Source organism: Gallinula chloropus (genome assembly GCF_964237585.1).
Source record: "Gallinula chloropus genome assembly, chromosome: 7".
Classification (NCBI taxonomy): domain Eukaryota; kingdom Metazoa; phylum Chordata; class Aves; order Gruiformes; family Rallidae; genus Gallinula; species Gallinula chloropus.
The window spans coordinates 28,308,775-28,333,302 of NC_140092.1; the positions used below are offsets into that span (position 1 = coordinate 28,308,775).

At 42.4% G+C, this 24,528-nt stretch overlaps 1 protein-coding gene across 1 annotated transcript in view; it reads right to left on the reverse strand.

Annotated features, from left to right (window-relative positions):
• The window catches only part of ARHGAP10 (Rho GTPase activating protein 10), a gene marked incomplete at its 5' end in the record, with an annotated part of 157,446 nt that overhangs the window by 14,663 nt on the left and 118,255 nt on the right, over nt 1-24,528 (reverse strand). Inside the window, one exon of the mRNA XM_084266799.1 lies at nt 10,214-10,379. Coding sequence (XP_084122925.1) covers nt 10,214-10,379 — 166 coding nt within the window. The remainder of the gene's footprint in view (nt 1-10,213; nt 10,380-24,528) is intronic.

Sequence of the window (24,528 nt, forward strand, 5' to 3'; positions counted from 1 at the left end):
CTCAAGAGATTTCTACCATAAAGTTTATAAAGTTTCCTAGAAAATAGATTGTTACTCCCTGATGCTGCACATGATGTGTATGTGCAGAATTCCCTTTTAACTCAGTAATGCAGAAGGTGAACCTAGGGTAGAGGATTTTCAACAGAGAGTTTAAAAAAATATCCTATTTGCATAGGCTAAACTATGATAATTAAAACAATCCTGATATTTGAAGGAAAAAAAAAAACATTTTCCTTGTGCTCCTATTTATTCAATTCAAATGAATTCCAACATTAAGATTGGTGTCAGGTTTATTTCTGAAACCATAAAACTAGGGAAAATAGACAAATAATATTCCAAGTACGTTGCTGAAAGAGTATTACAATGTCTCTGATGCAAATGAATCACGACTCATGAACGTTCTACCAAGTGGTCTTCTCTAGTGCATAGCTCAGAGAATCGTAGAATATACTGTGTTGGAAGGGACATATTCTATACTTGGGAATAAATACCAGGTGCTTTCTCACCCAGCCTGGGAGAGGAAAGAAGAAAAAAAACAAAACAAAGCAAAACAAAAAAAAAGGTGTGCAAATCAAGAAACAGGAGATGAAATGAAATGTTCAGATCCATGTCATGGCATGTTTATTTCTTGAGTTACAAAGACTCAACAAGAAGAGTAAGCTATCCACTAGTATGATCAGACTGCCCTTTACTACATAACATTACATAAAAGCATATAAAAACTGGCAGGTTTTCTACAAATTCTCAGCCAGCCCAACAATTCTAGTGGAAACATGCTCCAGAAGTGCAGGTACATGGAGTGCTGGGCTGTTCCTCACCTTCTGATGAGTTCCCTGAATACAATTCAGCCATAGCAGAAGTTCTGCAGCACAGCTCCTGAATTCACCTGACTCTGGGTTACTAAGCAAGAGATGGTGCTCCAGGATCCAGAGCCATTTTTCAATTGCTACAGCTTCACAGTGTTAAGAAGATGATGATGATGAAAAAAAAAGAATATTAATAACTTTAAATGTTAAGTCATTCTAGAATTTTAGGCTTGGGTTTGTTTTTTTTTTATTTACTGTACTAAGCTATCTCTGGAACCACTTAATTTTATCATTGAAACAGAAGGGTTTACTCAGTGGGAAAAATCAGTTCCAATACTGTGGTGTGTGAGCAAAAAAACTGCTGGATTTTTATTTTCTTTCCTTTAAAAATTCTTGTGATAGCAAAGTTACCTTGCTACAAAGCTTGGCACACCTTGTTTATCAAGATGATGATATATTAGACAGCACTGCATAGCTTATCATACAACATCTCAACTTTAAGAAGGTATGTTGAAGAAATCCTTTCTGCTAAATGCTAAAAAGAATGCAATGCAGTTCCTGTGGTGAGGGGTGGGGGAAAAAGCCTGATATAAGGATCCCTAAAAAAAAATGCAATTGTTTGGCATAGTCAATGTTGGGTGAAGAGGGTGTGGGGGGGAAATGGCCTTACTGAAAATAAGCTAGAGATTTCTGTAGTGATATTCAGAAACAAACTCCTGAAAACAAGATTTTATTGGATGTTTATCTGGCTGGTTCCTAAGGTAACACAGCTAAAGAGCAGCCTCTTATCTTGAGAGTGAGGAAGAGATTCTGCAAAAAGAATCCACACTGCAACTCTTGAGAAGAAAAAGGGGATTTTTTTTTTTCCTCACAGAGGAGTTTGGCAGCCCCACGGCTGTCGTATCACAGTGTCTGGCTGACAAACTCAATGGAAGTGTTCTTCAAAGGTTTCATTATAAAGGCAACACAGTATATCAAAAGGTGTCAGCTATTGCTGATTCCATGTGCATTCCAATACCCCCCCACCAGCCAATGATCTTCCTGGCACACTAACACCCCAGTGCCTTGGTGAGGCTGAGGAGCAAGGCAAATCCATGGACAAAGTTTTAGGAATTGCCATAGCTGCAGCAAAGCTGGAAACAAAACAGAACACAATTTCCTCATCCCTCTGCAGAGAAACTCCACCCCCAAAATACAAAACATACACAACATTCCTGAACCCTCATTTATACAGAGCCTGTCAGCCCTCTCTGAAACAGAGCTTTGTTAAACTTGGATTGTGAAGTCTCAGTGAAGCAGCTAACACATCAGTGCAATCATCATTCACAACAGGCTGGGAAATCCGAAGTTAACATCTACAGCAGCTGTCCTAAGTTAAAGCTTTTTAAAATGATAATTCAGACCAAGCAAAAATCAAGTATGTACATCTTGAGGCTTACAGCATTTCACCAGGCCTCTCAGAAAATAAACACATAGGAGGGGGCTGTGTTCCTTGGAATTGTGCACAGAAAAAAAAGAGGAAGGGGAAAAAAACAACCCCAAAACCCCAAAACTTTAGCTCATCAGAGTGGCTGCATCCACATCTCTCACCAGCCTGAGCACAGCAGTGCTGCTGTGGAGCCCAGCTGCCTAAGCCACTGGGGACAAGGAGATGGCAGAGCCTGCTCGCTATGGACCACATGACTAAGTTAGATTATCCCTGTCTGAAAGGAGCTGCAAAGTGAGGGCTGCTGCTCTGCTTGCATAACGAAAGGCTACAAAAAGAAGTGCCTGCTCGGCTAAACCCAGCTCTCAAACTGCTGAGTCACTGGAGAGGTGGCAGCTGAAACAAAAACTAACTGCAAAATCAGCACAGTGAGCGAAGAGCGCTGCTACCTACCTGGCCTGTGCCTCCTGCAGCTGGGGAAGCATCTTCTTTGAGTACAGTAACACGATGACATGTGGGATTATCAAAAGTTTACAAGACACTGAAACTGAAGTCACTCCTTTATCTAAAATTGCACGCCCACACCACTGCCAGAAAGTAGGAAAAGACACTGTTCCAATTTTAAGGAGACTGTAGATGCTTTCTACTGATGTAGATATAACAAGGGTGATGGGGACTCATTCAGCAGTCAAACAAAATTAATAACTATCTCCAAGGCTCCTGTTACACTGCTATTTCTGCCCTCCCTTGCCATCTGATGGCTCTTTTAACATCGGTTTGCTCACTGGGAATTTGAACAGTCTGACATCTCTTGAAGAATGAGTAGCTGCTTCCCAGCCTGGTCACAAAAACCCTGGAAGTGCTCAGGATGCTGCAGAGCATGGCTCTCATCATCACTTCAAAAGCCTCTGTGGATATTAAAAACCCAAAAAGGATGCCCATAGCAAAGCACATATTTACCATTGAGCTGGGTAGCAGAACAGCTAAAGAACAGCTAAAGAAGTGAAAGACTGGATTCTTTCACCTGCCAATGGAAACCTGCACGTTCCTTAAAAGCCATTTACATTGGTGCTTTTGTTTCTCCTCTGGGTTTTGAGGATCTTCAGTGTTTGGACTGACAGGGCTGTATCTTACATGCTCCTACAGCAGCATTAAAGGTGGGATTCAGTTTGAAAACTGCATTAACGAGCCAGGCACCCCCATTCATACAGACACTCGGTTTGAGGGACAGGATGCTTTCCATTCCCTCCAGCTGCAAAATCCCGAAGGTTTAGACAGGAAAAAAGAAGGAGGCAAGGTAAAGTGTGTCCAGGTGGCCAAGGCCAACAGCATCCTGGCCTGTATCAGGAACAGTGTAACTAGCAGGAGTAGGGAAGGGATTGTTCCATTGTGCTCAGCACTGGTGAGGCCACACCTCGAGTGCTGTGTCCAGGTTTGGGCCCCTCAGTCCAGGAAGGACATGGAGATGCTGGAGCATGTCCAGAGAAGGACAGCAAAGCTGGTGAAGGGTTTGGAACACCAGTCCTGTGAGGAAAAGCTGAGGGAACTGGGGCTTTTTAGTCTTAAGAGAAGGAGTCTGAGAGAGACCTTATCACTCTCTACAGCTACCTGCAAGGAGGGTGTAGAGAGGTGTGGCTCAGTCTCTCCTCTCAGGTAACAAGCAATAGGATGACAGGAAATGGTTTCAAATTGCCCTAGGGGAGATTCAGGTTAGATATCAGGAAGAATTTCTTTACTTAAAGGGTTGTCAGGCATTGGAACAGGCTGCCCAGGGAAGTGTCCGGGTCACCATCCCTGGAGGTACTTAAAAGGCATGCAAATGTTATGCTTGAGGACATGGTCTAGAGGTGGACTAGTCTAGGTTAGGCTGTGGTTGGACTGGATGATCTTAAAGGTCTCTTCCAACCTAAGTCATTCTATGATTCTAAACAGATACTCAGACAGTATCATCATCTTGAGGAAGGCTACTCCACATCCTGCACCATGACTCCACCCAGAACAACCATCCAAAGTCACCATGTTCCAGCTCCCTGTGAAACCCTGAGACTCTGAAGTCTAAGATTTAAAAAAATGAACTCTCCAGCTGAAGAACAAGACATTAGTTTCCATGATCTGAATGAAGAGATCATGCAGATAACGTAGGGGAGTTCCAACCAAAAGGGAAGGCTCTGACTCAATTCTGAAAACCCAGTGCTGTGAGGGGGGAGGTTGGTAAGCTCTGTAGACAAACCCTGGCACTGGGCATTGTCCTGCAAGCACAAACAGATCTCATGACAATGGGCCAGTTACAGTAACACATCACTCCTTATCAGAAAAAGATCCTCAGAAAGATTAATTACAACACATACTGAGTCCAGGGAATAACAAGCATTCAGCTTTTATGGTTCACCCCAAGGTCAAGTGAAAACAGATCTGAAGGAGTCCACAGTGGTTTAGGACGTGACTTGTAATCCACCTGTCAAGGAATCAGTCATCCTGATAAGGGAAACCCACAGGAATCCATTGGAGGTGAGCTGCAGTCACAGCCCACACTCGGGAAAGGCTGAGCTAGAGACACCTCGTATCAGTGAACGGTTCTGGCCCACTGGGAAGTCAGTGAGGAGCTGGATGAACATCAGCATTCTGATTACTGAAGGTCAAAATGAGAAAAAATAGTCCTTACTGTGAAATTCCAGACTTATTGCAGGTAGCTGAATTAAGGCAATTCAGCACTCTCAAAACCAGCATTAGGTACGATCTCCTTTCCCTCTAAGATAATAGAAACTAGCTGCCTTATGACCCCTTCTCCTGGGATGAGAAGAAACAAGCTCTGCATCTGCAGGGAAGGACCTCTCATCAAAGCAGGACCTCAGGCAAAAGAACAGTTAGTGATACTAGCATGGAGACACAGATGGGACCAGACATGGGAGGAAGAGAGTCCCACAGCTTACCTAGACATAAAAAGGTAACACCTTAGAGCAGAATCAGAGGTGCAGAAATTGGAAGGAGATGGAAGTAGGGCATGCCCAAGCCATACACAGATGCAGAAAATCAAAAAGCATTGGGAACAGAGTATGTGTAAACCATTCAGCCAAAACAGAATAAGTAATATTTTCTCTGAAGAAAATCTGTAGCAGAACCCAGAAATTTAGATGGATTCAAGTACAAAGTCCTATGGTTTAAGGCATGATATGCTTCTACTTCTCAAGGAAGAGACACTGGCTACCATAATCACCTTTTTTGGCATGGAGTAGGCTAGTCAGAAATGTTAAAAAGCCCAAAACTATCCACAAAAGTAGTAGCTTCTAATGCATAATAAAGCAGAAAAAACACTTTCCATATAGGTAACCAAAGCCAAATAATAAATACTATCATCAAATAGTAAATACTATCATCAAATAGAAAATAATATCATCAAACCACAACTGCCACAAAAAATGTTTCTCTTGCCCTTTTTTAAATGAGTAACATCACTTTGTGTCTGATACTGTATCTTTTCCTTCACTACAAGAGGTCATTAATGAAAAATGTGTTCTTTTACAGACTCTAACCTCCACTGTACCTTTACTTGCTTAGATACATTTATTACACACAGGTGTATACCTAGATTAGCTATTGCTGCATCTATAGACTGTTTGCATGTGGAAAGCCATACTATAACAGGGTGAAAATCAAAGCATGCATCACCTGCTTCCAACTGCACATAGAAGGGAAGACTGATGAACCTCACTGCATTACATGCTTCACACTAATGCTCTGTGGACTCTTCTTGGCTGTGATGTGCCACTATAAAGTATTTCACTGAACCTCTGCCATAACTCTCTGTGTGGCTCAAGTATGAGTTGGATAAAGGGAATTAATTAAGCTGGTTTACAGTCTTCACCAAAAATGTGATAGAAACAAATGCCACCAACCCCACAAGCCAGATCCACGTGCACTAGCTGGGGAAGAGAAAAGGAGGACTGGAAGATGGTTGGGAGTTTGACTGGTTACAGAATCATGAGGTTGGAAAACACCTTCAAGATCATCAAGTCCAACCATTCCTGTCCTATGCTAAACCATATCCCTGATCATCTCTTAAACAACCAGGGGTGGGGACTCAACCCCCTCCCCCTGGGCAGCCTGTTCCAGTGCCCAATAGCCCTTTTGGTGAAGAATTTTTTCCTAATGTCCAATCTGACCCTGCCCTGGTGCAGCTTGGGTGAAGAGACCATCTCCCACCTCTCTACAACCTCCTTTCAGGTAGTTGTAGGCAGTGATAAGGTCTCCCCTCAGCCTCCTCCTCTCCAGGCTGAACACCCCCAGCTCCCTCACTCGCTCCACACAAGGTTGCTCTCCAGCCCCTTCATCAGCCTGGTTGCCCTTCTCTGGACTCGCTCCATGTCTTTCGTACAGTGAGGGGCCCAAAACTGAACGCAGCACTCAAGGTGCAGCCTCACCAACACCAAGTACAGGGTCACAACCACTTGCCTGGACCTACCGTTTCTGACACATGCCAAAAACTCTTCACCCCTGCCCCTGAACCAACTGTAGCTTTGAGGGAAATAATGAGCATTTTGAGAATGCACTGCTGGTGAAACTATACCAGCATTAGTCCCAAAACAGTCTGAAACATGCTTTCCTGAGAGAGACAGTAACCACCTGGAGCTATGCCAGAGTAAAACGGACTTTGACTGGTTCCACTGCAACCTGAAGAAGACTGATGGCTGTACAAGGTTAATCCTGTAGCTTGAGGGTAAGTGTGTACAGACAGTCACAGCAGAGAGGAAAAAAAGAATGCAAATGCTTTGGTTAACATTCAGCTGAGATTGCCATTGCTGCTCTGCCTTAATGGGAACAAAATGCCCTCACCAGTGGAGAGCACTACAAGGGAGGAAATACTCTAACCAGCTCACTACCATAATTACCAGTTTATGCCTGAGATTTAAGCATCCCTGGTTAGAAGGGATTTTCAAACCATACATGTTTATGGCATGGTCCTCTATCAAGCAGAAAAGGTAATTTGCCCATCCTGGGCTATCTGGAGTTTGAATCCTGTGTCTACAAAAACTACTCCTTAACTTTGCAACTGACGGGAAAGAAGCTCTCTATGTTCTCCCATAGAGTGTATCTAAAAAGAAAATGCATTTATTTTTAGTATTTGGCTCTAGATGAAAGTGTGAAGTTAAAAATATCTTCAGGAAAAAGGTTGCAAAAATTTAGGGTGCAAGATTATTTTAGAACAGCAAATTTAAGTCTCCACTGAGAACCACCCCTGACATGGACACTAAGAGCCAACCACCACCCAACCTCTACTCACCCCTACAGCACTACATAACAACACAGGGCATATGTCTGATCCACACAGCACTTTCAAAGAAAATCTAGCATCAGGCAGACACACACTTACAGACATGAAAACCAACAGTTTAGCGGGGCTTCAGAATGGCACATATGTGAAACATCACCTTCCAGTTACACCGTATGCATAGTACATCTTTAAATACTGACATGACAATTGAGCAGTCAGGGCTTTGTGAGACATTTCAAATTAATGGTATAGCCCTTGTTCTCTTAGCTTCTTTCACCTCTCTGGCCATACAGTCCCCTCCTAGTGCCAGCCAAGAGGTGTATTTGCCTTCATTTGGTGCTCCTCTCACCATGCTGGAAGCTGTAGCTCCTTTTGTTTTTAAAGGTGGGACAAGGAAAGGGCATGGATCACAACAAACTGACAGGAAACATCATGGTAACAACAGCTATCATTCAGGAAAAAACAAGCTTTTCCTTTCTTGAAAACAAATACCACAAAAAGCATTCTTCCTATCCATCACGTGTTCTGGCTTAAAGCAAACCACTGATAAAAACTAACCTTGGGATATCTGACTTATCTTGACCCACAATGCAACGTCTCTCCCTGGGGAAACTATGAAAGCAACTCTTCTACAACAAAGAAGTCACCATCACCTTGTTGACTACATAACTCCATAGTGATCGATCTCTTACAAGCAACACCCATGTGTTAGAAACATCAGCAGAAACTTGAGAAACCGGATCCTCTTGTATTTCCATCTCCCCTAGACTCTGCATGGTATTTACTGTAGCTCAGAGAAGACCTGCAATACCATTTATAGAGAGGACACTGAGACTTCAAATTGGTTTTGTTCCAATTTGGCACAAAATACAAAACATTTTGAAATCCTATATGAACAGAAAGGATTGGACTCCACCTAATTCTAGCACAGTCCAGTTTATGAGAATAGTCTATGACCAAACCAGAGCTCAACAGCCAGTGTGACATTTCCTGGAGCTGAGAGCACTACCACAGCTACATCATGGCAAGTCAAGCACTGCCCTTCCCTCTGAAGACCACCAAGCACATTCTCTGCTGCTGACATCTAACTTTGCCATCAATACAACAGCATCGGTTTGGGGTTTGGTTTTATTTTGTTTAGTTGAAGTTTGGTTCTTTGGGTTGTGTGCTGGGTTTGTTTCAGGGGTTTTTTTTGTTGGTTTGTTTCTTTTGTTAAGGCAAGGCCCTCTGAGTCAGAACTAGAAGGGAAAGAGAAGCCAGTTTTGAACGAGACAGTAGAGGAAAGAAAGGATGTACCATTCACAGACTACTCTGTGTCACTGAACAGGCTTGTTATGCAGGTAGCTCTTCAGCAAACTTCACAGACAGGTGAGTGGAAAGGCTTTGACAAATAATCTAGAGGCACACACCATGCACTCTTTTTTTTCCCTTCCAAACAAAACTGGTTAAGTGCTGTTTCCAAACGCACGTGTCAAATACAACTTAGTGTTAATCCTACCCACTACAAGTGGACAGCACAAGGGGATAAGGAAAGAGTAACTTCAGTCCTCTACTGAAGAATCACAGAATCACAATGTTGGAAAAGACCTTTAAGATCACCAAGTCCAACCGTTCCCATCCTATGCTAAACAATTTCCCTAAGTACCTCATCTACCCTGAGGTGACTCGACCCCCTCCCTGGGCAGCCTGTTCCAGGCCCTGACAACTCTTTCAGTAAAAAAAAAATTTCTAATATTTAATATCTAATCTGACACCTGTGCAAAATACCTATAAAGTTGGAATTCTTTCAGTACATATTAGCTAGAACAGCATTTTCTCGTAAGTACACTAATCAGCAGCTAATTATTTGAGTGTGCATACAGAAACACAAGCCCATTGTATGGCTATGTATATATTCTCATACATTATATAAACCTGACAATATATTTTACATGCCTGCCTCATCAACAGAATGGGGCTACTCAGAATGCCAGTATGGAAAATCTCCGTAACAAATCTCTTCTCCAGATCTGCTCCTTCCATCTTCTTGGCACTGAAGGCTGGAAAATTTTGCCTTGATATGTTGAAGTTTGTATGAATAGCAAACCAGAGGATTCAAGTTCAAGTTCTGATTGTTAAGATCAAGTTCTTAACACGTATTACAGGGATAGGATTTACATTGTTATGTCAGTTCTTGCTAAACTGAAGTCACGCTGAAAAACCACACACCTACAGAGAGCTACAGGCTGCACTTTCATTGAAAAACAGGCATTTCATTTGTTAAGAAGAGATTAACAACTACAACATTCTTAGAAAACAGCATCCAAGCACACTCTCATTACAGTATATTTATCCAAACCCAAAGTTTGGCACTAAATCTTAATAGCCCTGCCCCTAAGTGTAGTTTAACACTGGCTTAAAATAAAACTAGGGTAGTACATCATGCCTTAGATATTCATTGCCTAAATAAAAAACATTGAAAATTTTCTAACAGGTTGTAGTAAAATACACTGAGTTTCTGTAGAACAACAACATTTCTTTACTACAAAGATTGGACTAGCCTCTAAGCTCCACCACAATATAAAAACACATACCTTTTTGTGGCAGAAGAAAACAAACACTATTATATGTAATTTCTAAAAATCACTCACCACAAAAGGAAAAAGGGAAGTGTGCTTTATACACACAATTGTACTAGTGGAAAAATCATTGCTTAATATTCAGGTTACTCACGTATTTGTTGTTGTCCAGCCTGCAGGATCTCCGCTGTCCATAATAAGGTGGTTTCCGTCCAGGAGCCCAGGGGGGCTACTAGAGAAGACAGGTGGTGGAGACTGGGAAGAAAGAGAATCCATGCTCCCAGTTGGGGTGTCTTCTCTGGGAAGGCTGTGACTGTCAGCTAGAGAAGAGAGCACAAGTCAGGAGGATACTAAAATGATCTTCTCATAAACCAAAGAAGTTGATTTGGTAACAGTTTCCTGAAATATATGAGAAGAAACCTTATATTCCCACCTTCACAGGACATTTTGGAGGACAAGCAATCCCCCAGCATTTTCCCAACTGGTATCACTGCAGAGTTTCCCCCATCATTATCACCAGATCATCCTCACAACACAACGCATCCCTGGTCCCCTTTTCAACATGTGGTTTTTGTACATGAAAGGCTACACTTTGGGGTATTATTTTTAGACAAATGCATTACTTCAGATAACAAAATAGTTGAGGCCACACACATTTGTGCATATTTCTAAAAGCACAGTCTCTAAAAATAATATAATACACATTTCAGGAAATGATCACTCTCAAGTACCACAATCCTATCACACATGAAACAATGACATTTAGAAAGGTCAGAATAAGCAGAAGAGCTCTAACAAACACGCAGTACCCAAGAACATTACTTTTATGATTCCTTTTTAATGGTGTTACTTTTAAGAGAACTCACTGTATTCAGTTATTTGTATTCATGGAATATCATTCAGACACGATTGTTTAGGAGAACCTTAAAGGAAAACAGTTCCTCTCTCATGGCCAGTAAGAAAAGGTTACCAATGTGTCACAGCACTCCCCTGCCACATCTAGGCAAACAGCACGCTCCTTACTGAAAAGCAAACCTTCACCCACATAGCTTTACCTCTTACATTTTTATTTAAACATCAGCTGTACATTTTATAAGTTCTAAAGGAGGTGTATGAAATGAAGATCACAGAATCACAGAACTACAAGGCTGGAAAAGACCTTTAAGATTATCAAGTCCAACCATTTCTGCCCTGTGCTAAACTATATTCCCAAGTACCTCATCTACCCTTTTTGTTAACAGATCCAGGGTCAGTGACTCAACCCCCTCCCTGGGCAGCCTGTTCCAGGCCCTGACAACTCTTTCAGTGAAAACATTTTCTGACATCTGAGCTGACCCTGCCCTGATGCAGCTTGAGGCCATTTCCCCTTGTCCCATCTCCTGTCACCTGGCTGAAGAGACCATTGCCCACCTCTCTACAACCTCCTGTCAGGTAGTTGTAGGCAGTGATAGGTCTCCCCTCAGCCTCCTCTTCTTCTTCCTCTTCTTCAGGCTAAAAGATGATTGTAAAGATCAGGATGATTGTAACCATTAAAGTGTCCAGCACAGCCAAGCCCGCAGTCTCAAATGGGGCCGTTTTCACAGTATTAACATTTAACAGTAGTAAGGGTCATCCTCTCCTTTCCTCCTCTGTCCATCCTACTCCCACCAGCACTCATGAATACAGGCCCAGCCCTGCTAAGTAACCTCATCACAAAAGCCTCTCTAGAGAGGGTTCGGTACCACTGACCCCAGTCTCCTGGGTAAGAGTTCTGCTCCTTCAGCTCCATTGAAAATATGAACACAGCATCCCAATCACAGAATCAATACAAATCAGTATAAAATATCCTGTTTGCCTGACAAGTTCTATCTCCTATATACAGCATATACAAGACAAAGTCCTGCAAAACATTACTTTCTAATTCTAAATTAATCAGAACCTGCACAGCAAACAACTGAGCTTCACTCTACTCCATCGAGCTAAAAAGAACTCTTGAAACTTATTTTCTTTTTCCCCTTAACTAAAAATTGCAACAACAGTGAACCATGGACAACAAAAAGCTGCCTTCACTGGACAAAATCCTTCTCACAACTTTATTACTGACTCAACCAGTTCAATTCCTTCTGCTTCAAAAGCAGAAAGGCTCAGAATGCACTCACCCACTTCCCCAGCCATGTCATTCTCACCCCCTCCCAGCAACTCCCAGAGAACAACTTCCCTAGAGAGTGAAATGACACACAACTAAAACCACTAAAAATTATACAATGATCAGCTGGAAATTTCTCCATAAAGCAGCTGCTAATTTAAGGATCTAAATCAGGACGTAGCAACGAAGTATGACAAGCTCTGAGGAGGAGAACGCTAACCTGAGTGAGTCACGCTCCAGCCCAATCCTGCTCACCTCGCACCTCCTCACAGCACCCAGGCCATGATGCCACCCTTTACATGACACGACATGAGAGCAGCAGGAGTGTCAAGGAAAACTCATTAATTACATCTCATTTGCAGATGTACGTGTGACAATGATAAGCAGCTAAGAGACCAGACAGTAATACTGCAATTTCACTTTATAAATGAACAGAATTCCTTAAAACTAAATAGACTTAAATCCTTTTAATTCATCATAATTTCTTTTCAAAGTAGTGGTGTTAATGCAATCCAGATTATCAAACCATACACATCACATTGGAAAGCCATGTTTGCTTCAACCATTCACTTAATATTATTTAAGCAGCAGTTGGAAAGAATATTAATCTGTTCTTTAACATTATGAATGTTTGAGGGTGAGGGAGCCCTGAGACAGGCTGCCCAGGGAGGTTGTGGAGTCTCCTTCTCTGGAGATATTCCAGCCCCGTCTGGACGCCGACCTGTGCAATATGAGCTGGGGACCCTGCTTTGGCGGGGGGGGTTGGACCCGATGATCTCTCAAGGTCCCTTCCAAGCCCTATGATTCTGTGAATATGACCAACTCAGCGTCTCCCTCTACAGAAAGCAGAGGGGTTTATGCTGGATTGTTTCTCAGATCACATAGAAAAAGTACAAAAATACTAAACACTTCAGTCATGCAGAGTAGAGCATATGTTGGAGGCTGCAGTACACAGGCAATTGCATTTGACATTATCATAAATGAAACTCGGTGTTAAATCTTTCCTCAGGTTTTACTTCTTCCTTCCCTTCCTTCCTGAGCCAGTGTTTTCTCACGGTCGATGCTGTGCCGCACTCTCAAGATCGAGTTTGGAACAGCAAAAACAGATCGGGTTGTTTAAACAGGAAAACGCCTTCAAAATTCTATGGGATTCAGTGAAGACACTCCAAAAACATTTCCAGAGATACTTTACATGTTTCTAATGGTTATAATTACGTGGTTTTATAAAATAAAACAATACCTTTATTCAGGAAAAGGCAATTCTGTCTAACTGCAAAAACAGATGGCTAATGATCATCTAGCACACTGTCATGATTAAAACCAATATATGTTCAAAATGTAACTCTTCAAAACACAGTGTCATTGCTCTAATTCCAACAGCATGAAGATTACACCCTGTATGCCAGGGACAAGAGACTCAGCTAACTTCAGAAGTCATGGTGACTCCTGTACAGCTCAACGGCCTCTGCCATGTATCTACCTATCTATTAATAACCTGCCGCTGATTAATGCCCATCTCATGTTGGGCCAAACTTATCTTTCCAAAGAGTCTTTGTTTGGAGGCATCAGCAGATGATGAAGGTAATGGAGAATCAATTCTGCTAATTACCACCCACTAATTAATGCACACACCTTCTCTTTGTTGGGCTTTATTTTCAGGCATGACCCATTGCTAATAATTACAGCACATCTCCTCTCCCTTTTTTGTGCTGCGTGAAGGTATTCAAGCGATCTCCTTTGTAAGCCTAACACCGACTCTGTTACTGGAAGGGATTCTGCACCTGTTTTATAAACCTGTCACAGCCTCCCAGAGTTCTTTCTGAACACTATTCATCAGATCTGAATTCACTGTTTTTTTGTTGTGGCCCCACGAGTGCCATGTTGGGCGTTAATTCCACCACTTCCTCATCAACCCCCCGTTTGTACATCCAAGGCCAGCACTTTTTTGCTTACTTAGAATCACTGTTTTTAAGGATGTAGTACTCCATTCTGTAGCTATGGGCTATGTTTTTCCTCTAATATCTGTAAACTTATTTCTCAACACAACTGAGCTTATTTAGTCTAAAGAGGTGCAGCCCAGCACACGACCACAACTCCACCTAACTGCCATTGTCACTGTTTGCAATTCCTTCTAACACTGTCCCTGTAATTATATCATCACAGATTTGCATCAGCCTTTCTAAATACTGCTACTACCCTGGCATTCCTCCAGTTCCTTCAACCTCCTTCAGCACGCTACAAGACATTTTAAAAATTTACATTGCCAAGCTATGTGACCCCAGGACCAGAACACTGTTCCAGGACAAGTCAGACAGCTTCACATTATTCACAATATTCACCTTGCAACAGGCTGACCTGTGAGGATTTCTGCTTGCTCCTGCTGATTATAAATCCCACATCAATGTTCATAGCTAAGTTCTTTTTAAAAACTCTTCAAAACTTGTGACAAATACTGACTTCTAGCTAGTTCCTATTTTATCCCCCACACCCTTTTCATGCATTTTGCTTTGCAGAGCCAGTAAAGATCCTAACCTGCCAGAGATTAAAAAGCCTTTAAAGTTTTGACATGGTTTGTTTGTTATGGGGTGTGCTAAGAACACTGCTGGAATTCAATCAGCTTTATGGGTTTCATTGTACCTCAAAATTCGGGGGCTCTCTAATGTTGATAGTCTAATATTGTTACTGTTTCTCTCCTCTTGCTCCTCCTTACCTCCAACACTGCTCTCCAGTGAGCAGCATTGCTGGGTTTCCCAATTCTATGAAAAGGCTGACTGCCACATTGGTCTGACAGCTTCTTTACAAGAGGAGCTCCAGAAACTTCCCATTCTTATTTCTACCACTTGAATTCTAATGAACTCTTACACTATAAAATAGGGAAGATCTGATTTCTTTTAAAGCTCCTTCCTATCATTCCTTGAACACACCAGTTTGGTGTTGCTGGTGCCTTCATTTTCTCTCCCTAAAAGTGTTGATTCCCCTCTCTTTTCTCTCCCCTTTCCTTATTATCTATGGGTGCCAAAGAGTGCCAGAACAGATGAAGGACAGGAGGGTTCTCAGGATAAAAGCAGTAAGTCTCTATGACATCTCATAAATTTTTGTCAGCGCTCCAGCCATCAACTCTTCATCTTCTCTTATTTGTGGGAAGCCTCTGGCTGCCTTCAGCCTTCAAGCTTGGCCATCCTTCCAGAGATCCAACCCAGCTGCTTCTACGATTCATCTCCTCATCCTACACAAATAGGTGTAAAATCCAATTTTACTCTCAACACAGTTAAAACTTGTTTCACATTCTCACCACTTTTTGCATACTATTTAAATTTTTTTTGACTGCTCAGATCCTTTTAAACTGTCATTTAAATTATCTTCTTGTTTCACTGCTCTAATCACAACACTCATCCAAGCCTTTGAGCTTTCACTGTGCCTTTGCAAGAGATATGTGTGCTTTGCCTTTATGGCTGTTCAGGGTTCAGAGCAGCACTAACTAGAAAATAAGATAGCTTAGGTTGATCCCAGGCATTTAGGGGTTGTGTTTAGCTGGTGCTACTTCCCATCTGGTTTCCAGTCTCCTCCCCCACTTCCCTGCCTTGTGTCACTCTTTCTCATAATGAAATATCCCCAGAAGGTAAGAAAGTACCTATATAGACCAAGACTTACCCCATCTAACTTCTCTCTAGCAAATACACAGCCATCAATTCCTTTTCCCTTCTGCCTGGATGAGCCTCAGATAGTAAAGGCTCTCAGACCCTCTGTACCATAATTCTAAACTCAGCTTCTACCTAATTGAGCATGACATCCCTTCCAGTTGCCTTTTTTTTTTCCTCTTTTTTTCCATCTGGCTGGTCTAAGAATATTTTTCATTGGCATCCAAAGTTGAAAAAAAAAATAAATACTTTGGCAGCATCAATAACCAGATACTTTACTCCAAGAACTCTAAATAAGAAAAAACATTTGTAATAAAAACTATGAAAACCAGGGAACTAACACTATCACCTGCTTGAGCAATCACTTGTGGAGTTTTCTTCCAACTTCCATTCAAGTAAACTAAAGAATTACAGACTTTACTATTAACAGACTAATCTTTAGCAACAACTGCTATAGTTAAAGGGTAGCTAAGGGGTGAAAAGAGTTTATGAAAGCGAACATCTCTGGAGTAAATGAAGAAGGGGAATCAACTTTTTAAAAGGGCAGACATGGCAGGACAAGGGGGAATGGATTGAAGCTAAAGGAAGGAAGGTTTAAATTAGATATTAGGGGGAAGTTTTTTACAGAGAGAGTCGTGAGGGGCTGGAACAGGCTGCCCAGAGAGAGGGTGGATGCCCCATCCCTGGAGCTGTTCAAGGCCAGGTTGGATGGGCCCCTGGGCAGCCTTGTGTAGCTCCAGGCCTGGAGGTTGGTGGCCCTGCCTGTGGCAGAGGATTGGAACTCTGATCCTTGGGGTCCCTTCCAACCCAGACCAGTCTATGATTCTGTGATTATATGACAGTTTCTATTGAGATACACACCATGGGCAGAACAAAAGTATCTTCTGTGTTTGAAGTGCTCATGGGATACACAGATTGTAGCAAAGTAAGAGGATAAAAGGTACGTCATGTTCCACTTTGACAAAGTCACACAGGTCTAGTTGTAGAAAAGGGGTGATGGGGAGAATTACTGAGGACAGTAAATTAAAGATGCTGCAAAATCCCTACTACCACCTTTAAGCCTGACATTTACTGCATCACAAAATGGGGAAGCAGCAGCTGCAGCACTGTGCAGCCACTCATCCTCCCTCATCAGCATCACAGCTGCATCCAGCTTGAAGATAACAAACATTCACTCACCATAAATAGCTAACTTCCCACAACAATACAGAAGTTTAACCAAGTAGAAAGTAGCTTTGCTCTCATGGTAATTTGTGGGTATGCACTGTGTTTTCATTTTAATAGGAATCTCACAGATCAAGGACAGAAAATAAATGAGTATCATAAATACCCTCTGCCAAGCAAGAGCTCAGTTCCATGTGCTAGAGCTTCAGCATTCACAGAAAACAGACATGAAAAGCATAACTGAAGATAAGTTGTCTCACACTGTGAGTATAACTTGAAGTGATCCCATGATACCAAGCAACAATCACTCTGGAAAGTTGTCAGCCATTCCTGGAAAGCTGGAAGTCATTTTAGTGGAGAAAGCTTTATGTGACAGACCAATCAGAGGACTCTGCACTCAAGATTGTCCTTTCCTAGATGCAGGGCTGCATCCTTTGTTCACTATTTACCATACAAATCATCCTGTGGTAATCATGCCAAGCACCAGGTGAACCCAGATATTCTTCTGCTTCCTTAAATGTGTAAAGCTTTCTGAATCAATGACGTCACATCATCTGTTCCTGAGCACAAATCACTGCAACTGGTCAATGGAAATGTTTATTACTCACCTCCAGACTACAGAAATTGTGCTATTTAAACACACAAGTTTCCAAGCTATAGAATCCCAGACTGGTTTGGGTTGGGAGGGACCTCAAGGACCATCTAGTTACAATCCCCTGCCATGGGCAGGGACACTCTCCACTAGCCCAGAGTACCCAAAGCCCCATCCAGCCTGGCCTTAAACCCCACCAGGGATCCAGGGGCAGCCACAGCTTCTCTGGGCACCATGTGCCAGGGCATCACCACCCTCACAGAGAAGAATTTCTTCCTAATATCTAGTCTAAATCTACCTTCCTTAAGTTTAAAGCCATTCCCCCTTGTTCTGTCACTCCATGCCCTTGCAAACAGTCCCTCTCCAGCTTTCCTGCAGCCCCTTTGGGTACTGGAAGGCTGCAATAAAGTCTCAATGGAGCCTTCTTTTCTCCAGGCTGAACAAGCTCAACTTTCTCAGCTTGTCTTCACAGGAGAGGTGCTCCAGCCCTCTGATCTTCTTCATGGCCTCCTCTGGACTTGCTCCAGTAGCTCCATGTCTTTCCTGTACTGGGTACCCCAGAGCTGGACACAGTACTGCAGGTGGGGTCTCACCAGAGCAGAGGGGCAGAATCACTTTGACCTGCTGGTCATGCTGGCTTTGAAGCAGCCCAGAACACAGTTGGCTTTCTGGGCTGTAAGCACACAGTGCCAGCTCCTGTTGAGCTTTTCATCAACCAACACCCCCAAGTCCTTCTCCTCTGGGCTGCTCTTGTTGCATTCTCGGTCCAGCCTGTTGTGCTTGGCATTGCATCAGCCCATGTGGCAGGACCTTACACTTGGCTTTGCTGAGCTTCAGCACAGTTTAGAGGCCCACATGGCACCCCATCCTCCCAGCATGTCAACCACACCTCACAGCGTGGTGATGTCAGCACGTCTGCTCTGCATGCACTCAATCCCACTGCCCACGCTGCCAATGAAGGCGTAAAACTAAGGTGAAATCACATAAAAGCAAACTAATGATGCTCTATTATTTGGTTAAAAATAACCATAGAGAATGCTAAAACCAAACAAGAGCGTTTTTCATTTCACTGTTCCCGAATACCGGGTGCTTTGGAGGTCGGATTCCTGTAAACACTCAGAAAAACAAGCTTTATTCTACCCCATTTTGTTATCAATAAGTATTCATTATCCTCATTGTGTAGCAAATCCTTCACACCACACGACTGCCTTAGCAGACGGTTCTTACATAAATTCAGACATCACAAACTCATACAACACCCTAAACCCAACAGAGCTTTCATGGAGCAAATGGGACAGCAGACGGCCCACATACCCATCAGCTTCAGGCTACCTTTCAAAACACATGCAGGAAGAATCCTATCTCCAAGCCAGCTATTTCTTTTTCCTCCCAGACAATTTACACAACTATTGGCTGACCACATTTTTTTCCCCTTAGATAAAGGCCAACTTTGATATGTTTTTCAAAGGTCTGCATGTCCAAGCACGTGTATCTTTAGGCAATAAAAAAAAAGTAGCCTTCCTCTAGATTGTTTTTCCCAACTCCATCGTGATTCAGAGATGTCAGAAAAAGGAGGAAGCTGCTGCACTAGAAGGAATTTGCCTCAAGACTGACTGATGCAATTCAAGAAGGGCAGCCAGAAAAGTGGGTGTCAGACTTGGGGCTAGGAAAAGGAAGCGTGCTCATGTGCAAGTTACTTAGGGAGAAGTGGGGTTCTGGGACCATTCCCCTGCCCTCCTCCTTTTTAGTACTTTTATTTATTTATTTCTGAAGTGCAAAGTTCAATTTTAAACAAGCACCTTTCTTGACATGTGCTTAACCTGTAACAGCAAGCAATTACTTCAATAAATATCTCCTCCTCTGCAGGTTCTCTCTCAAAATTCAGGAAAAATATTGCTTGGGTTACTATTTTCATCAATAAAGTCCCAAAGACTCATAGAATTGTAGGTAAGCCTTTTGCTGAGACAGCTACAACTAAACTGAGTGAAGAATTCCAATTTATTCCTCCAGCTGTGGAAAAACAGTTAAAGGTTGACTTGTGGAATCAAAGTTGGGGTGTTAATTTATATGGCATAATTAAATTTGGAAACACAACAGAAATCAGATACAAACATGCAGAGGGGGTCCTCTTTTGATTTGTGTATACAGTGGTAACAAGAGCAGTATCTAAACTCAAGAATGAGTCATTTTTTACCAGAGCTTCCTTGGCAGGAAACCACACATGACCTCGAGTCTTACCAGGCTGGTCAGATGCCACACATTAATTTCATGGCAGAAAAAAAGCAGTGGTGAACTGAAGCTACTTCTTCAAAACTCTGACAAGTAGTAAGAGAAATGGATTGTCCCACAGCTTTCATAGTTCTGTGGCAGCACTGGGTGTTCTGGGTTTCCATAAGTCCAGGCAACACTTACCTACAGTCCAGACCTGTACTGAAACCCATCAACAGAACAGCTCTGGTCTAATCAATGAGAATGAGAACTGTGAAAAACCAAAACAAATCAGAAAGGGGTACAATGTTTTAATCAGGGCTTAACGCTCCCTGATTCAGCAGCACTTCTTAAAGGGCATCAAAAACTCCAAAGTCCAGGAAAATATTCTTCCATGTTTCCTTTTCTGGTGTGTTGGCAATTCAGCCACTGATCAACTGGAAAATGTCTCTGGAAGGGTCCTCCCAACCCCAAAAGGTAAGGTGTGAAAAAATCTCTCTTCCTGAGCTGTCAGAGACAATATCATGCTGTTATCTCCTGTTCTCTTGCTATTTACCTTACCTCATCACTTCCAATTACTCTCCATGACTTATTGAAAGGAGAAGTTTCTTACCAATAATTCTACAACCAGTCTAGAGGAAAGCTGCTTTTTTGCCTAAGATACACGTGCTTGGACATGCAGACATTTGAAAAACATATCAAAGATGGTCTTTATCTAGGGAAAAAAATGTGGTCAGCTAATAGTTGTGTAAATTGTCTGGGAGGAAAAAGAAATAGCTGGCATGGAGACCGAATTCCTGCATGTGTTTTGAAAGGTAGCATGAAGCTGATGGGTATGGATAATCATGGCATCACAGAAGAGAACCTTTAGATCATTGAGTCCAACCACAGCCTAACCCTGACTAGCCCACCTCTAGACCATTTCTTAAGGACTTCATCTACATGCCTTTTAAATACCTCCAGGGATGGTGACTCCACCACCTCCCTGGGCAGCCTGTTCCAATGCCTGACAACCCTTTCGGTAAGGAAATTCTTCCTGATATCTGACCTGAATCTCCCCTGGTACAATTCTAAGCCATTCCTTCTCATCCTATCACTTGCCACCAGAGAGAAGTGACCAACCCCTACATATCACAGAGACTAACTGCTCTCACATTATGCACACGATGGGTCTCTTGCAGAAAGCCACTCTGAAACATTTCAGCACACTGCTGACACTTGGCTGTGCCTCTTTCCTCATTTCTTTCACACACACACACAGACAGAGAGAATCACACAGAAGGAGTTGTAAGGGACCTCGAAAGATGTCCAACCACTCTGCCAGAGCAGGATCACCTAGATTCATCCTCTCCTTTTGCCATAACAGTGACTTTAACAGAGGGCTTGTGAAGCAGGATGACTTATTAAAAGACAACTGAAAACAAGCTAAGCAGCCCATAAGGAAGTTTTATCAGCTGCTTTAACTGTGCATCCATGTGACACATTTGTTGAGGAACCTCCTAATCTCACAGTTGATGACTTAAAAGGCAGCAATTAGGATGACAGATTTTGCTGAACGTAAGTCAACATTTTCTTCCAAATCTGGATTCTCCTACCACTACCCATGCCTCTGACAGCCGGGGTTCGATGTCTGCAAACACAATTTTTTGTTATTTTTTTATTTTATTTTCCACATCTGGTGAGAGCCCAGGGTTGGACTCAGCTGCACTGTGAAAAGGGAGGCTGTAGAGATGGATCAAGGAGTTTGTGCAGTGCACAGGGGCACCGAGCAGTGCTACTGGCCAGGGAGACAGATGAATTGACTTTGCACTGGTTACCCAACAACAGAAACCCACTTGCTCAGTGGGATAACCAAACTTGCCAGGCATCGTGCATCTTCTTTCTCCCAGATTCCCACTATTGTGGTCTCCGAGGCTAATTCACTTGGAGTACAGTCAAGCACTCTTAGATGGGACTGCAATCCTAGGCAAGCTAGTCCCACCACTATTACTTCTCCATGGTATCTCCTAAGCACTTCTTCAGTCTCCCTGTTGGGTGAGCAAGTTGTGAGTACAGCTGGGACGTAACAGAGTGATAAATAGTGCAATTCACCTTGCACTAAGTGCAGCTTTCAAAAGAAGAAAACAGAAAATAAAAGGGGGAAAAAAAAAAAGCAAATAGGACAAAGACTTCCAGAAGCTAATGGAAGAACAAGAATACGTTTCTTCTGACCAAAATAAAAACACTTGACAGAACAGGAGTAAAACAGGATGAGGAATCATAGTTTCTAACTCAGGTATCAGCCCTCCAAAAAGTTCACTGCCACCTCCCCCCTCCAAGATCTTCTCTCCTATCCGTGTCCTCAGTGAAGGGGAGCAAAAGCAGCCCACGTGAGGAGCCACCTTATTCAGTGACCTGCACACTCTCATCCACAGGACACTGACTGAGGAGCTGAACACCTTCAAGTCTTCGTCCTACTTACACTCTGTTGTGCTGGGTGAGAACATTTACTTTCAGCTAACAGAGGCTGGCCAGGGCACAGCTGGCATGCAGGAAGGATACGTCAGTGACTTCCAATGCCTGGGATTAATGGCTCTTAGCGTGCCAAATTGGCCTTCCTACAGCATTATGTGCCCTTGCACGTCTGGGTGCAGGAGGTAGAGAATTAAAGACATGATGGATTATTACAGAAGATCAGAGATTTTTAATAATACCTGGCCTCAAGGAAAGACTGACCCTTTCTCCTGAACTCCCCATTCCTTCTTTAAATTCAGATTTTAGCTTTACATCTATCGTTATTCCCTTTCCCTATACCTCTGACTCCTGATGTGTGCATGCACATGTGGATGTGTTTATTCCAGACATTTCTGCAGCCTCTAGATTTCACATGCTGAAAGCAAACAAGCACTGGCAATGATACCAAAGCAATTCTCACACCAACCGTGAAGATTTGACCCACGTAATATGAAAAGAAGTAAAAGTTAGAGGAGTTGTTTACTACATTATAACAGCCAAATTTGATTTCCAATAACTGTGCAGCAAGTAGGCTGTAGCAAGTAAATTACTCACCACTCTAACAATGGCCATACAATGTAGATTGTGTATACAAAGCACAGACCAAAATTATTCCATATCTCCAAGAAAATAAGTACCAAAGCTTACTGAGCAGAAGTCGATTATCTTAAAGGAAACTCAGACCCTACACATACTCGTTATCACCAAAGAAAAGCTTCACCTTTACTGGCAGAAGCTCAAAAAGTCTTTTACTTTGTATTGCACTCATCCCAGTCAGAGCCATCAGGTGGGAAAACGCTGTTAGAGACCACATACAATTGCAGGAACTATTCTTGCAGCAAGGTGAAATACAAACTATCTTAAATTCCACACAGCAAACAGCAATCATCCCCATCTTCCCCTCACAACTAATACTGGTGCACCCATTTTGTAACAGCATAACTGTGTGTTCTGCTCAGCTGTTAACAATAGCTTTGTAAGCAAGTGTTGCAAGCCCTTATGGCTTTTTGATATGCCTATGTAGCTGCTTTTCTTTCCATTTCCCCTACTATGTGCCAGGTTACAGAAACACTTCCAAGCAGCAGATTCAGAAATAGAAAGAGTTCAAGGCCAGGCTTCACACCTGCAACCTTGCAGCTCTGGGCTGTTCCAGCCCTGAGGACCAGTCTCCTTATTATAAATCCAAGGCTTCCTCTGACATCCAGGTTTTTTGTTCAGTAATTCAAAATTACGTTTATGGGGGGTTTTTTTACTTATATTTGGGGGACAGGAAGGGATAGAGGAGAGGATGAAGAGGGAGCACTGTATGGAAGTTATGTAACCTTTACACGTATCACGTTTTACTTTGATGAAGTAATTTAATTGAATGTCACTGTAGTTCATACAAATTAATTTATCACCCAAGTTAAGACTGTCTCACTCCAGTTCCCACACACCGATCAAAAAGAGCTATTCAGTGCTAACATACCATTCATTCTTTGGCTTTCCTAAGTACTTGAGAGGATAATACAAGTTAGCACAAAGTTTTAAAGAGTTAAATAGCAGTTCTAAGGTTTCTTTCCATTGGAATTCTACACAAGAGTCTGGTTTCTAAAGCACTATAAATATAATATTTAGTTTACAGCAGCAGCAGGAAGCTACCACAAACACCCCACAAGCCTCACGAGTTCCAGAGTGGGGGGCATAGGAGACAAACACCTCAAAAACAAAACAAAGACGACCCTAATATGATCCCAGTGTGCTATATATGTACCCACAAGAAATTCTGACACCTAGAGCGTATCCAGATAGAATAAGGTATCAGCAAGCACTGTGGCTTAAGAAGTATGTTTAGGTTTGTTTAGAACAGATGTTCCTCTGTAGTTGGACAAATTGCCACGCAAGACCCATTTCTTGACTGCAGGTGTGATTTATGCAACTCATGCTGACTCTCTGTTCATCTGGGGTGGACCACATTATAGTCCCTACCTTACACTGGCCTTTTCTTGCCATGTTGCTCTAGCAGCACTGCAAAATAGTTTAATAATCTGTAGGTCTCTGGCACAGAAAAAGATTAAACGAAACAAAGAAAATTGTTGTTCATTTTGCTACAAGATGACAAAAGGATATAAAAATTAAAATAAAATTGGGAGGGAATAAAACTGTTACTGCATTGCCCTCAAATAAATATAAACAGAGATCTCTTCCGATAGACACTGACAGTCCAAATAGAAAATACTCGACATTTTTAGAAGATACAGGATAAACAA